This window comes from Dermochelys coriacea, chromosome 2 (genome assembly GCF_009764565.3).
Source record: "Dermochelys coriacea isolate rDerCor1 chromosome 2, rDerCor1.pri.v4, whole genome shotgun sequence".
In the NCBI taxonomy this organism is placed as follows: domain Eukaryota; kingdom Metazoa; phylum Chordata; order Testudines; family Dermochelyidae; genus Dermochelys; species Dermochelys coriacea.
Genome location: NC_050069.1, coordinates 40992778 through 41005435, shown reverse-complemented (window position 1 = coordinate 41005435; position 12658 = coordinate 40992778). Strand labels below are relative to the sequence as shown.

The 12658-nt window shown below is 37.4% G+C and overlaps 1 protein-coding gene across 7 annotated transcripts in view; it reads right to left on the bottom strand.

Annotated features, from left to right (window-relative positions):
• The window catches only part of STK3 (serine/threonine kinase 3), a 294078-nt gene that overhangs the window by 256432 nt on the left and 24988 nt on the right, over positions 1-12658 (bottom strand). For all 7 annotated transcript variants that reach the window (XR_006278703.1, XM_043507549.1, XM_043507550.1 and 4 more), the window contains exons 2-4: positions 11080-11160; positions 9052-9180; positions 7128-7242 (exon numbers count right to left, since the gene is read on the bottom strand). Coding sequence is in view for 6 of the 7 variants with exons in the window: in XM_043507549.1 (XP_043363484.1) it covers positions 7128-7242; positions 9052-9180; positions 11080-11160 (325 nt within the window). In the remaining variant the exon portion in view is untranslated. The remainder of the gene's footprint in view (positions 1-7127; positions 7243-9051; positions 9181-11079; positions 11161-12658) is intronic.

Here is a 12658-nt window from a genome sequence, read left to right as displayed (position 1 = left end):
TGGAAAAAATAGTATGTGATCATGTATTTAAAGACTGTATTGTAATGTATAAAATCAGAGGTGAACAGGCAACTTATCTGGCATTTCCTAACTCTTGAGTGCTTGAATTTGCAACCTTAATAATGACAGGTTTCAGAGTAGCAGCCGTGTTAGTTGAATGCATCCAATGAAGTGAGCTATAGCTCACAAAAGCTTATACTCAAATAAATTTGTTAGCCTCTAAGGAACCTTAATAATGTTCTTTTAACAAAATTTTTTTATATGTAATACATTAATACATTCTGAAAAGGGCTGTTATACAACCAATGTTAAAGGCCAACAGTTCTGAGTAGAGCTCAGGGAGGGACTATTTTTTTAAACCCGCTCCTGTCCCATTCCTCCACACAATACCCATTCTTACTTACTCCCACATTGTTTCTGGCATTTTTTTATCCCGCTCACATCTGCAAAAACCTTAGATCCCGCAAATTCCACAAGAGAGGCAAATTCTCCCATGGTGCTAAAAAAAAAAAATAGTTGGTTTAATATATATATGTATATATATATAAAATGGAATTCAGGGTGGGGAAGTAAAAACACACTGGGAGGGAGTAATTCAAAAACTCAGCTAAGGGCCCCATCTTCCCAGACGTGCACTTCCTTAGTCGCCATAGGGCCCAATTAAGTATCACTGTTTCTGCACCTTCCACCACTGGGTTCTTAAAGACAATGTGATTGAGTTTAAGGGATGATATCATCAATATATACTTTTTAAATTTTCCTAAAAATTTTCCTAAAAATTGTAGGGCCAGGTCTTATAAACCTTATTAATGAATAATTCTTACTTAAAAGATTAGCCCTATAGACTTCAATGAGTTTACTTATGTGACCAATAAGCCTTTCAGGAATAGCATCCTTATATTGTAAAATATCTTGACTATGTTATTAATAACTACCTTAGATTAGCAAAAGCAATTTTTTTAAAGATTTAGTTTACTTATCACTGTAAACATATTGTTTACTGTGTGTGCATTTCTCTGAGCTTGGATGAAGTAAATCAGTTAAGTCAATTTTGTTTTGGATTGTAAGTACTGAAAAGTATATTTGTTTGAAAACTGATTACATTTGGGTAAAAAATATAGATCGATATTGGCCTAAATCTTTCTGTACCTGGAAATATTTCTTTTTGACTTGTTTTCTAAAAGCTTGTTTTTAAGTAAATTTAAACTTTGGGACAAATTTGGAGTTGACAGTAACTCCTTACGTGCCTAGTGAAGAACAGCTCTGTAGTAATTAAGTACCTAGTACTAAAAAAAAAAAAGTGGTTTTATTGTATAATATTAAATATATTTTTGCATGGGTGATTAAGGACAACACTGAGATTTGGGAAATGCCACAGAATGCCTTTGCTATTAATCATACATACAGTTAAACAAAATTTTAGTTTAAATAGCACGTCAATAAGCACTCAGATACTACAGTGACGTTGGCCAAATTAGTACCTAGGTACTTCACCATATGCAATTTTACCAACATTAGCCTTGCAACTATAAAAAGTTTTCACACTCTTACAAAATTAAGATTTTAAAGTCAGAAAAGAAGGCCATCATACAGGGGAAAACAGGTTTCCCAGCTTCCAACAGAGGGCCACATACTGAATATCTTATTTGAAGAAAGCTCCCAATGACCTGCATTTTTTCTTAGGGTTTTTTTGTTTTTGTTTTTTTTATTATGGGTTATGTCAGCATTTAAAGTGATTCTGGCCCACAGGATCAAATCTGGAATAGTCAAAATGTCAGTGCCTGAGGATTTCAATGTAGGGGATGTTACCTGTGGATTGGCTAAGAATTTCACAGCTCCCATTACAATTACTGGACTGTCCCAGGCAGTCACAGGCTCCATTCATAAGGCAGAACACACTCTGGATCTTGTGCCTGAGTTAAGGTTGAAGAAACCTTTCCCTCCATCATTGATCATCCACAATCTCTGTTTGAAGTTGGGAAGAATTTATCCAGCCACAGTGACAGACCTATCTTGAGAGTCCACCCTCCGTAGTTAATTAAACCATTGAGTTTCCAGGCAGCCACGAAAGAGAACAGTGATCTTTCAGAACAACAACAACCTATTAATGGTTTTGGTAAGCTTTATAGTAGTATTCGGTCATCCACTATTGAAACAGTGGCCCCAAATGCTCTCTGCACACGCTCCATCTTCACCATGGTTCCCAGAAAAGACAGATCAAGTGAGAGAAGAGACAGCCAGAACACCAGTGACCAAAATCTCATACAGACTGCAATCAAATTATATAGTTTTTTTCCTGTCCAAAGGAAATCCAATACAGAAAAATACCATCCTTAGTGGCCAATAGCTTGCTCAATCCTAGCTGTCTCATCACAGTTATAGAGTTGAGTTCTTCCCCTCAAAATTTTCATATTACTTGGCAAATAAAAATTGTTTGAATTTAGAATAAACTTCTACTTCTGTAGAAATGGAACACTGTCTTGAGGAAACAATGAATTAGTCTTCTGAATTTCAGCCAGTATTGCTCACTGAAGTTAAAGAGGTACTGAAGTAGCTTTGTGCTACAACCTGTGAGCTGGACCCATGACCTTCCTGGCTGGTGAAGGTCAGTAGGGAAAGTGGTGGGTTCCTTCTTGATTAAGACTGTCAACATTTCCCTATAGAAGGGCAGAGTGCAAGCGACAGTGAAGCCAGTGCTCAAGAAGCTAATTTTGATGTTGACAATCTATATAGTCTTCATTTTTGGGGAAGGTCATGAAAAGGTTGTGGTGGAAAAATTAATGTGGGTGGGGTTTTTTGTTTGTTTTGATTTTTGCAGTCCTCTGGTTTCCTTGACCCCAGTTTTTAGGTTTACAAGCCTGGATATGAGATAGAAATTGCACCGGTTATACTAGTGGATGATCTCCTAGTAACAGAAAAAAAAAAAAAAAAGAGAATCTGTGATGATCCTTTTATATTGGTCAGCAGCTTTGATATTGTTTCTTTGCTTGTGAACTAAAGCATTTGGTGGACAGAGTCACTCTTAGCTTTCTGGAAAAAAACCAAACCACTGGCTGTGGATTCCTTTGCCCAAAGGATTCTTTCCTGCAGGATACCACAGGGGTATAGTGGTACCACAATTACTTCTGTTTGAGGCTGCTGGTAGGGTTAGTGAAGAGACATAGGCTGCAGTGTATTCAGCATCACAACTCTGATCTCCATCATGTCTGATATGATGGAACAATGGAATAAGTTACCCAGTGGCTACATTAACTATGGGTTTGGATGAGAACTAGCTGGTTACAAATTAATCCAGACAGGAAAGTTATAATGTTGTTGGCCTGGTGAAAACAGTTAAAACTTACAATGACACCTGTAATGGAGGGCGAGTAACAGAGGTGTGCAACCTGAGTGCTTTATTACATCCTGGATCACCAAATGATGGCTATGATCATGTGCACTTTCCCTTCATCAGCACCTATGGAGAAGAGTGCCCTTTTCCCCTCTGATGCGAGCCTTGATAAAGCTAGCCATACCTTTGTCATCTCAGAATAATAATAGGGTCACACCTCGGGACCATTCAAAACGTGAAGCTAGTGGAGACTATCATGGCCTTTAAATGAAGTTGCATATTGAGAGCACATTACACTTCTTCTCCTGGATATACACTGGCTTCCAGTAAACTTCTGGAAGGGATTCCAGGGGTTAGCTTACACTATAAAGCAATAAATGTTTTGGGACTTCATTACCTGAGAGGCTGCCTCTCTTTTGAGCTGGAGCCCCCTTGACATGAAAGGGGAGTGGCTAACAAGGGTCTGAAGTTGCCCATACTGGAATTTGTTTCCCATACTTCTGGTCAAACAGGGCTAAGCCAAGATTTGTAACCTTCTTGACATGCTGCAAAGCCCAAATCTTTCTGCTCAGTCTTTTGACAAAGCGGTGGGCTGAGAGTTGAAAGGATTTGGTGAAGATGTATGTATATTATATGGTACATTTTTAAGTTTACATACAGGCACCAAGGGCAAAGAACGAGTGCTTTGAGATTTATTTATTTATTTTAATAAACATGAAAAAAAACTTCCATCTCTTTCCTCACCTACTTTTAAATAAGAATTTAAAAAAAAAAATTCACAGAGCCATCTTCCATTATCTTGTCCATAGGCTGGTTGGTTGTTTTTTGGGAGGACGGTGTAATCAGCTACAGAGATTGTTAAACCTTAATCTATTTTATACCTCTAATCCCTAAATTAAGAATGTTTTTCCTGAAGCAACCATTGTATTAGTTTATGGTGATGATCTAGGAAAATTCTAAAATACATAACTATGAATGAGAAAAAAAGAGGTAGGTAATATCTTTTATTGGACCAACTTCTGTTGGTGAAAGAGACAAGCTTTTTACTTTACAGTGTCTTTTACAATATGTGTTTACTACCTATGCTAAACAATACATTCCACCTTGTATTTAGCTGCAAGAGCCTGAGTGCCTTTCCCAGACCTGAAGAAAAGTTCTGTGTAAGCTGATAAACTTGTCTCCTTTACCAACAAAAGTTCATCCTATAAAAGATATTACTTCATCAATCCTGTCTCTCTAATAACCTGGGACCAACACAGCTACAACAATACTGCAAGTAACTATGAATTGCTATGGCCAGTTAATACACATTCTGTCAAACTCAGAATTAACTCGCCTCCCTCTTTAAGTGAAGTGGTTTATTTCTTGTGGAAAACATAAAAACACTAAAACAAGTTTCCAACTTATTGTTTCCACAAAAAAACTTTATTTTAGGTGAACCACAAAGGATTGAAGTATTTAGCCAGCCTTTGTAATATGTAGTCAGAAGTTTTCCAACATGTAATAAAAAGTCATACAGCAATCAAGTTACTGTTCCAGAGAATCAACAGTATACGTTGTCTTGTTCCTCCGTCATTACACAGAAAAATAAGGTAGTTTCATTCTTATAAATCATGGCAACCACTAATGGGACACACAACTTGCCTTAGGTACTCTTGTAAATAGCTATTTCATTTAGGGTTATACAACATAAACAGTTAATCACATTTCCACTAAAATCAGTTAACTAAATACATCATAACTACATGTAGGTTTATTAAAACTGCTTAAATCTCTTTCAAACAGCCTGAAATGATTTGCTGGTAAGGGCATGGGGAGGGGGAAGAAGATTATACTTTTAAGGTCATATTTTAAAATTAGGCTATTGAAGCAAATTAGAACAACTCCTTCTGTTCCATTTACTAGTCGAAATAGAAAGCAACTTCTTCATCTTTCAAATTACAATGACTTCATAGAATAGACCCCTTAAAAAAAAAAAAAAAAAACACACAATCGTTCCAAGTACTATTCTCCCTTTACAAACTGGGCAAGTCATAAAGGTCAGGAGGTCTGGACAACATTTATTCAACAGTAACTCAGAAAAAACACCGAGTACAGATGCTTTTCAGGGAAAAACCTTTGCTACCATAAATAGGCTATTATTGAGATCTGGGAGTATTCACAAAAACTCAACATCAAAGGGATTTCACTTGTAATAAAGTATTGCATACAGTATTTTATAACAAAAAATAGTTTTAAGCTAAACATGACACCTAGGTAATATGACATTTGTCATTCTAAAGAGAACTCCTTTCCATAAAAGGAAAAAGAAAAATACAAATATTGAGTGGGGGGAGGGGCAGTTGGATGATAGTGCTAGCCTGCACCTAGAGAGTACTTGATAGGTCAAAAACATCAAAATTCCTCTCCTCCCCAAGAACGTTTTTGTTACATATGGTGCAGGGAGATGTCAAAATAAATGCTGGAATATCAATTTTGGGGAAAGACCAGGAGAAGAAAAAAAACAAAAGCCCAATCAACAGCTCAACCTCCTAAACAAGGTACCTACAGGATGGCAAGTGAGAGGTGAAAGAGTAAAGAAGAACAAAGTATTACAGTTTCAATTCTTTCCATCAGTGATAAAAAGAATTTGTACATTTTAGAGCTACAAATTATGCCATGAGTGTCCTTTTAAGATTTGTAAAATTATCAAGTGAAAATAAACTGAATTTTGTGATCTAGAATACTATCTTGCAGATGACAGGTTTCAGAGTAGCAGCCATGTTAGTCTGTATTCGCAAAAAGAAACGGAGTACTTGTGGCACCTTAGAGACTAACAAATTTATTTGAGCATAAGCTTTCGTGAGCTACAACTGAAGTGAGCTGTAGCTCACGAAAGTTTATGCTCAAATAAATTTGTTAGTCTCTAAGGTGCCACAAGTACTCCTTTTCTATCTTGCAGATGAAGAGGCAATATTTATGTAGCTGAAATAAATTCCATATTTGAGGGCTACCATCCTGAGAGGTTTTATAGATTAGAATATTTTAATCACAACTTTCAATTCCCATTAGTCTCAATGAAATAAAGAGTGCCCAATATTTAGGGCATGTCTACATGGCTAAGAGAGTGTTCTCAACCCAGTTTAGCTAACCTGAGTTAGTTAATTCAGGGTTAAAATAGCAGTGAAGACACACTGGCTATGTCTACACTGCAAAAAAAACAAACAAAACCAACCAACCTGTGGTAGCAAGTCTCAAAGCTCAGGTCAACTGACTCAGGCTCACAGGACTCACACTACGGGGCTAAAAATAGCAGTGTAAACATTCCCACTCAGGCTAGAGCTTGGGCTATGAAACCATGAGAATGGGATAGGTGTCAGACCCCAAGATCTAGCCTGAGCAGGAATGTCTGCAGTGCTATTTTTAGCCCCACAAGTCCAAGTCAGTTGACCCAGGCTCTGAAACTCACTGCCACGTGGTGTTTTGCTTGTTTGTTTTTGCAGTGTAGGCATACCCAGTAACTCAGCTTTTACCTTGGGTTAGCAGTTTGAGTTTAATACTGGGCTCCCCTACTCGAGCTGCTAATATGAGTTAAAAGCCAACTTGCCATGTCTTCACTGCTATTTTAACCCAAGTTAAGAACACTTTTTTTTTTTTGCGCAGTGTAGACATGCTTTTAGGATTAAGCCCTCTTCAAAAATTCCCCAAGAGTTAGTCAAAGCCTCTAGGCAATCTTTTCTCTTAGTCAGATTACTTAAAACTAAAAGTTATAATAAAAAAACAGTATAAAAAGATACATATAAAAAAGGGAACTTACTGTTTTATTCCGTAATCTAATTATGTCCGAGACAGAGCCAGCTCCACAATACTCCATAACAATCCATAGATCTGTGTTCTTAAAGTAGCTGCCATAGTACTTGACAACATAGGGACTAAATATAAACACAAAACAGTTGAAATTAATATATTAATGATCCTCAACAATGAAAAAAATATCCAGGGTCACTTTAATAAGATGAGGATTGGGGAGTCACTAGGACAGTCAAAGATTGTGTGGTGCAGTTGAGTGAATTCTAGGTCATGATGGGACTACCTTAATCAAGGCCTCGAAATTCCAGAAGTTTGGTTGCTTCACCAAAATGATGGAGGCACATGTAGAATGACCTACAACACACCACACCCCTCAAATAAATACAAAGATTTCCCCTATCACCAGTTGCTTTTTGATGAAGGGGAAGCACCTTCTCCACTCCCCTTCTCCTTGGGAAAAGTCTATTCCCCTTGTCACTATCTTCAGGAGCCTTCTCCTTTTTCTCTCTTTACAGTGTTGAGCGGACAACATGGAAATCATTCTAAATTTCCCCTTTTTTCCCCCCACACAACCTGCAGGAGTCTATTTCAAAAACAAACCTGAATAGCTACCTAAATATTGTTCAGTCTAATGTTTGCTATAGAAATAATTTATGGAACTCTACATGCATTTTCCATATTGAGTTTTAACAGAACATTGTTATTTATATAGCGCCATAAATTGTGCATGTTGTATTTCCATTCATCAGCGTATCAAATAAAGGACATAAATCCTCCCCGAGTTCTTCGAGACCTGGGATGAGTGGCAGTAGCTGCAGAATCTCAGAAAGAGGAAGGAGACTTTTTTGTCCCTCAGTGGTAAGCTAGCCTCAACACTGCAGCAGTAGACAAGGGTGTACAAACTACTCTAATTTGAGAAGACAGCCGTAAGTAAGACTTGTGAAAGCAGACTGACCCAATGGTTACTGACAAAGTTTGTGTTTAAAGAAAGTTAGTCAGCTAGAGAGAGATTTAGCCCAACCTTTGCAGAATTAGGCCTTGATCCCACAAACAGACAGACCCTTACACCACCAACTCAAAGAAGACTCCTCACATGCATAAGGTTCACCATCATGGATCCCATTGCAGGATCAGGACCATGATCCTTTTAAAAAAAAAACCCTTAGACACAGAGCACAAAACAATTTAAGTGAAAGTAGCACTTGTAACACTAACTTTCATTTCTACCTCCTTATAAGTGAAAGCCCCTGTTCCTGCAGCCCTAGTCTGAGAAAGCTGCCACCACAATCAGAGAGTGAGCTGTCCAAAGAAAGATTAGGATAACAGGAGCTCCTCCAAAGTAATCATTGTTGCAAAAGTGCCAATTGTATAACGGACTATTTTCCAAGCACATTTTTCTCCCTCTATTTTTTAAAATTAACAGTGATTAGTCTTGGCCTATAACAATCCTTGCCAAGGCTTTGAAATGGAGGACTCAAAACTCATGTGGATTTATCTGTTTACAGGAAATTTTAACCGCACTTCAAACTTTTTTTAAAAAGATCTTTCTTTAATTATAATCATGTCAAGTTATTTTTGTTTGATACTGCTTGTAATCAAGTGCATATCTAAACAAATTACCTTATTCTTCTCAGGATAACATTTATTACTTGATTTATTTATTATTTATTACTAATTTAATATTAATTTGGAAGTATATATTAATCACATTTCACTACAACTTAGGGAAAATTCAACCTTCAACGAGTACATATGCAGTGGTCGTTAAAATTAGAACTGAATATCAAGTGCAAATAGACTTTTACTAGACTTCAGTTGTGCTCGTCACATTACAAGTACATTTTCAAATAAATGCTTAAAAAGGAGGCAAATGATTAAATAAATAAATACATACATACATGCATGCATACATAAATAAATATTGTTCATACCTGTCACATTGCTGCATTATAGAAATTTCTTTAATTATTTCCTGAAGATCTGACTCGACAGGGACTTGTTTAATTGCCACTACTTGTCCAGATTCCTTGTGTATTGCTTTAAAGACACTACCATAAGATCTAAAAATTACAAAAAATTACAAATTAATTTTTTCCACAAAATATTTCTTCCTTCCTCCCAATCAGCACTATTCAAAAGATCATACCAACCACTAGATTCATTTAGAAGATAAGATGTCTTTTTTTTTTTAATATCATCTACATGAGATGCTTGTAAAATTGCAAGAGATTTTAATTTCATCATGACTGTGCTTCTGAAAAGGAAGTCCTCAGATAACGTTTACCTTCGCCAATTCATAGGATTTGGCATATTATGTCAGAAAATTGATGAATTATATCTGGTACCTTACCTCCAGCAGTTGCTAATGAACTAACATAACATTAAGAGAAAGGTAAATCACCATCATAATACACGTAGTCAAATAGGAAATACTGTAAATTAGAAAAAAACAAGGAGGGAAAGAATAAGATCCCTCCTGACCCCTTCAGGCAATTGATAGCTTACTTCCTGACCATGAGATTTATCCTGATCGTCATTTGCATACAAATCATAAATTTTATCCCATTCTTAAAAATCTAGCTATGGTATTTGACTCAGATTTGCTGTGACTGTAAATATACAAAGATTTGTTATATGCTTTCTAAACTACAAAGAAAAAAGTGCTATTACCCTTTCGTGTTTTCTTAACATGGGATCAAGAAATTGGAGAGACCGATCATTTTTTCGCAATTCCCTTCATAATTTGAATGCCTCTATCAACTCCCCTCTAAAAATTGAGACTAAAAAAAAAAAAATCTTAGTTTTGTAAATAGCTCCTTAGATTAATCACAAATATAATGCGAATTTCTGGATATACATACAACATGTAAAAGAAATAAGATTACAATTACATTTTTCTGTTTTACAATATTCTCCCTATTACAACAAGTCAGTTTTCAGGCACCCAAAATGAAGGTTTGCAGTCTGAAACTCTAGCCGCTAGAGTGAGCTACCAAAACACATGAGCAATTGAGCATACTGCGCTTGTTTGGAAGGCGTACTGCTCTGTTCCTCTTACATGCTCCATAATTGTGAGCCAACAGGGGAATAGAAATTGACAAGATTCATGTTTTGTCCATTTCAGTCCCTCATCGTCAGCCTTACAGTTTACTACTTGGTCCTAAGTATGTGACTTCTCTATATTCATAATGCCAGAAGATTCAATAGAATTCTACAGAATTTAGGCTTACCACTGGCTATGTCAGCTACCAGGGAAGCAGCCCCTCTTCAATTTACAAAGCCTGCAGAGCTCCTACGTTCTGGTGGTGATGAGTAGGCTTGTACCCTTCCCAACAGCATAAAGCACCTGCAGAGCTACCAATTTTCCTGGGCAGATCACAGTAAAAATGAAGCTCTTATACCACAGGTACCTTCTCTACTTCAACCTCTTACCCTCTCTAAAAATAATAATCTGCTATCTTTGCAGCTAGACAAACTGCGAAACAACCTTACAGTATATACCAATCCTTCAATAAGAAGATACTTTGCTGTGAAATAATCACAATCCTTGTTCCACCAGTCTATATGAGCAATAACATGATAACAGAGAAGGTAACGTCCCCTACTCTGAATATAACTTTATATCACATTCTCATCTACTTTCCAATTTGCAATGAAGTGTGGCTTGTGGCAAAGAAAATGTTCCTGACTTCACTACAACCACAAAAATAAACTTATTTTTCTGCCTCAGTAAATGAAAGGCATGAAGGTTTGCAATCTGAAACTCTAGCCTCTAGAAAGGCATGACAAAAATGCATGGGTAGGTTTTCAAAAAAAACCCACACAGGCATTTGCTGTTTAAGTACTAAAAAAAAAGGCCCAATTTAGTTCATGCTCACTGACACTATGTCACTTTTAATATATTAATTTTAACTATTTTCCCAATGTATTCCCCCACCCACCCAAACAGTTTTACTCACCCTTCACCAAGTTTCTCTAGAACATCAAAGACTTCTTCAGGCTGCTTAGTTAAGCTGTCTTCACTTAGCTTTTTCAGCTTGCTAATAAAAATAATATTTTACAATAAGTCATTTACATATTTGACTTTAAAAAGTAGTTCAAAAAATGTAGTTCAAAGAAAAAACACAGCTATTAAATGAGAGAAGACAAAGAAATTAAGATCTTACAAAGAGAGAACCAGGAGCACTTGTAATGAAAAACAAGCATCAGGTACAGATGGTTGGTTATAAAATACTGTCCATTAAAAAACAGGGAGGTGAAAAAGACAACACTCCTCACCATTAAAAAGGAGGGGGTGGCGGTCCCGCCCTCCTTAGAACTTTTAGCTTAGTGGTTAAGGTACTCACCAGGGAGACCTAGGTTCCATTCCCCTTGCCTGAGGTGGAGTAGGAATTTGACCTTGGGTCTACCCACATTGCAGGAGAGCACCCTAACCACCGGACTATGGGATACAATGGTGTGTAGTTCTGAGTCTCTCCTATTGAGGAGTTAGTCAAACAGGGACAGGACCTAAGACCTCCCCACTACTAGGTGGGTGCCCTAACCACAAGACTACAGTCAGTCAATCAGACACGCACACACACACTCCCACCCCATGACTATTCAAGTATTTTATACAAACTGGAGCAGCTTCAATGGGAGAGACTGAGAAAGACTGACCCCAGAATAGTCCATAGCCTGGTGGCTAGGACACTCTCCTACAATGTGGGAGATATAAGCTCAAATCCAAGCTCCACATCAGGCATAGGAGGGAACTGAACCCAAGAACTTCCACATCCCTGATGAGTGCCTTAACACTGGGCTAAAACTTATAAAGGTAGTAGATGTCATTCTGTGAATGGCACCCAAGCCCCCCTCCAAAAAAAAAAAAAAAAAAAAAAAAAAAAAAAAAACCCACAACAAGAATGTTTGGCTGAATTGGTATCACATTTGGCAAATAGTTGTGTGTCGAACACACACAAATAAACTATTACACCAAAAAAATTTGCACAGCTCTAGTTACAAAGTCAAGCACTCAAAAGTTAAAAAATGGCAGAATTCAGGTTGCCTGTACAACCCTGATTTAGCCTCCTTGTGCGCACACATTACGATGCAGTCTTCAATTACAGGATCTCATGCTATTTTTTTTTTCCCCACAGACCTAATTCAGTCCCTCCCAACCACCACCCTCCAATTCAGTAATGGGCAACCTGTGGCCCACGGAACGCATGTAGTCTGTCAGGGTAATCCGCTGACGGGCCGCAAGAAAGTTTGTTTATATTGACCGTCCGCAGGTACGGCCACCCGCAGCTCCCAGTAGCCGCGGTTCACCATTCCTAGCCAATGGGAGCTGCGGGAAGCGGCTATATATAAAAAACATGGACACAAATGTATTTTCCCTTAACCTGGTTCTCAACAACAAATGAACCATTTTTGCTGCAGTTCTGAGGCAGATGCTCAACATAGAAAATTTCAACTTAGTTACAGCTCATTAAGACCTAAAGAAAACTTCCCATACAAGCCGTTAGAACCTACATTTAATCAATATTACAGCTGTAA